The sequence below is a fragment of the Apaloderma vittatum genome, unplaced genomic scaffold (genome assembly GCF_000703405.1).
Source record: "Apaloderma vittatum isolate BGI_N311 unplaced genomic scaffold, ASM70340v1 scaffold40718, whole genome shotgun sequence".
NCBI lineage: Eukaryota > Metazoa > Chordata > Aves > Trogoniformes > Trogonidae > Apaloderma > Apaloderma vittatum.
This window is the reverse complement of record NW_009733119.1, coordinates 1-1,249: the sequence shown is the minus strand read 5'-3', so window position 1 is coordinate 1,249 and position 1,249 is coordinate 1. Positions and strand designations below refer to the sequence as shown.

General features: G+C 60.3%; 1 protein-coding gene across 1 annotated transcript; it reads left to right on the top strand.

The window, feature by feature from the left end:
- Nucleotides 1–27: 27 nt before the first annotated feature.
- ZNF593 (zinc finger protein 593) lies at nucleotides 28–180 on the top strand (the record flags this gene model as incomplete). Its single annotated transcript, XM_009875746.1, has 1 exon — nucleotides 28–180. A coding segment is annotated over one exon (153 nt), but the record flags the coding sequence as incomplete, so codon positions are not given.
- Between the last annotated feature and the right edge of the window lie 1,069 nt (nucleotides 181–1,249).

Genomic DNA, 1,249 nt, shown 5'->3' with positions numbered 1-1,249 from the left:
GTGGGAGGTTTCAGCCCTCTTCTTGGCCTTGCCCGCAGGCTGAAGCAGCTGCGAGAGGCACCGTACACGCAGGAGGAGGCCGAGCGCGCCGCCGGGATGGGCTCCTACATCGCCCCAAAGAAGGTGGAAGTGCAGACCCAGCCGCTGGAGGAAGTCACCGAGATGGAGGCGTCCGGCTGAACGCAGCGGACTGAGGGGCTGAGCGGCTCCAAAAGGACGTCTTTGTCCTCAGCTTTGTGAGAAAGAACACGTCCCGGTGCAGCCTGCCAGCAAGCAAGCGCAGCGTTCCTCCTGGCAGCCCTCCTCACGGGAGCGCTAACGAGGAGAAGGAGCCAACAAGGCCCCGGGTACCCTTGCTCTACATCCCCCTTTTTGGAGAAGGCACAAGCTGCTCGTTCCCCAAGCACTGGGGTGACTGTACACTCGTCTCTGCTTCTAGAGCGGTTTTAGGCCTCTCTCCTTGGGTCGGAGGTTGACCCCAGTGAGTCGCACATTAAAATATGTCAACCAACAGGCTGGCGGTGGTGAGAGCTCTGTGTGAGTGAGCCAGGCCCTGCCTGGAGGGTGAGTTCTCGGTGTTGTGCTCTTCCTGATAATGCAAGGGGAGATGTTGACAGTGTCTGTGCCTGCCCGGAGGAATGGCCTCGTCCCCGTCCTCCTGTCCTGGCAGGGTGGTAAAGCTCCCTCTGCTTTGTCCTTTTCCAGGCTACTGGTAGCAGATACGGAGCTGCTTTTTGGAGGGAGTGTTTGCCTAAGCGGATGCTTCATCAAGCATTTGGGTCTGTCGCAAGCAGCTCATGGTGCTGGCCCTGCCTGTTTGGGTCTTGAGCGGGGAGTACTCTTGTCCCCAACCGGCAGGGACACTTTTAGGCTCTTGTCCCCTAACACCCAACACTTGGAAGGGCTGGGGCTGCGTATGGTGTAGTCAGCCTCCCTGCCTCGTGTCCACCAGCCTGGGGCAGTCCCCCCCCCCCCCCCCTCCCTGCCTCTCGGGGGGGATTTGGGGTGACAATGCCACTGCCCGCTGCTGCGATTTCCTGCAGAGTGGGTCTCACTGATGCAGCTGGGGACCCTGGAGCAGCAGAAATACAGAAATGCAGAGCGACAACACAGCTGTGCTTGCCAGGAAAGGGTTTATTTCCATGGAGCCCGCTCTGATTTGTCTTTCTCCCCCCTCCCCAGCCGCGGGGAGATGGAGTGATGCTGCAGGGTGGGTTTGGTGTGTGCGAGGGGGTCGGGAAGGTCGTCG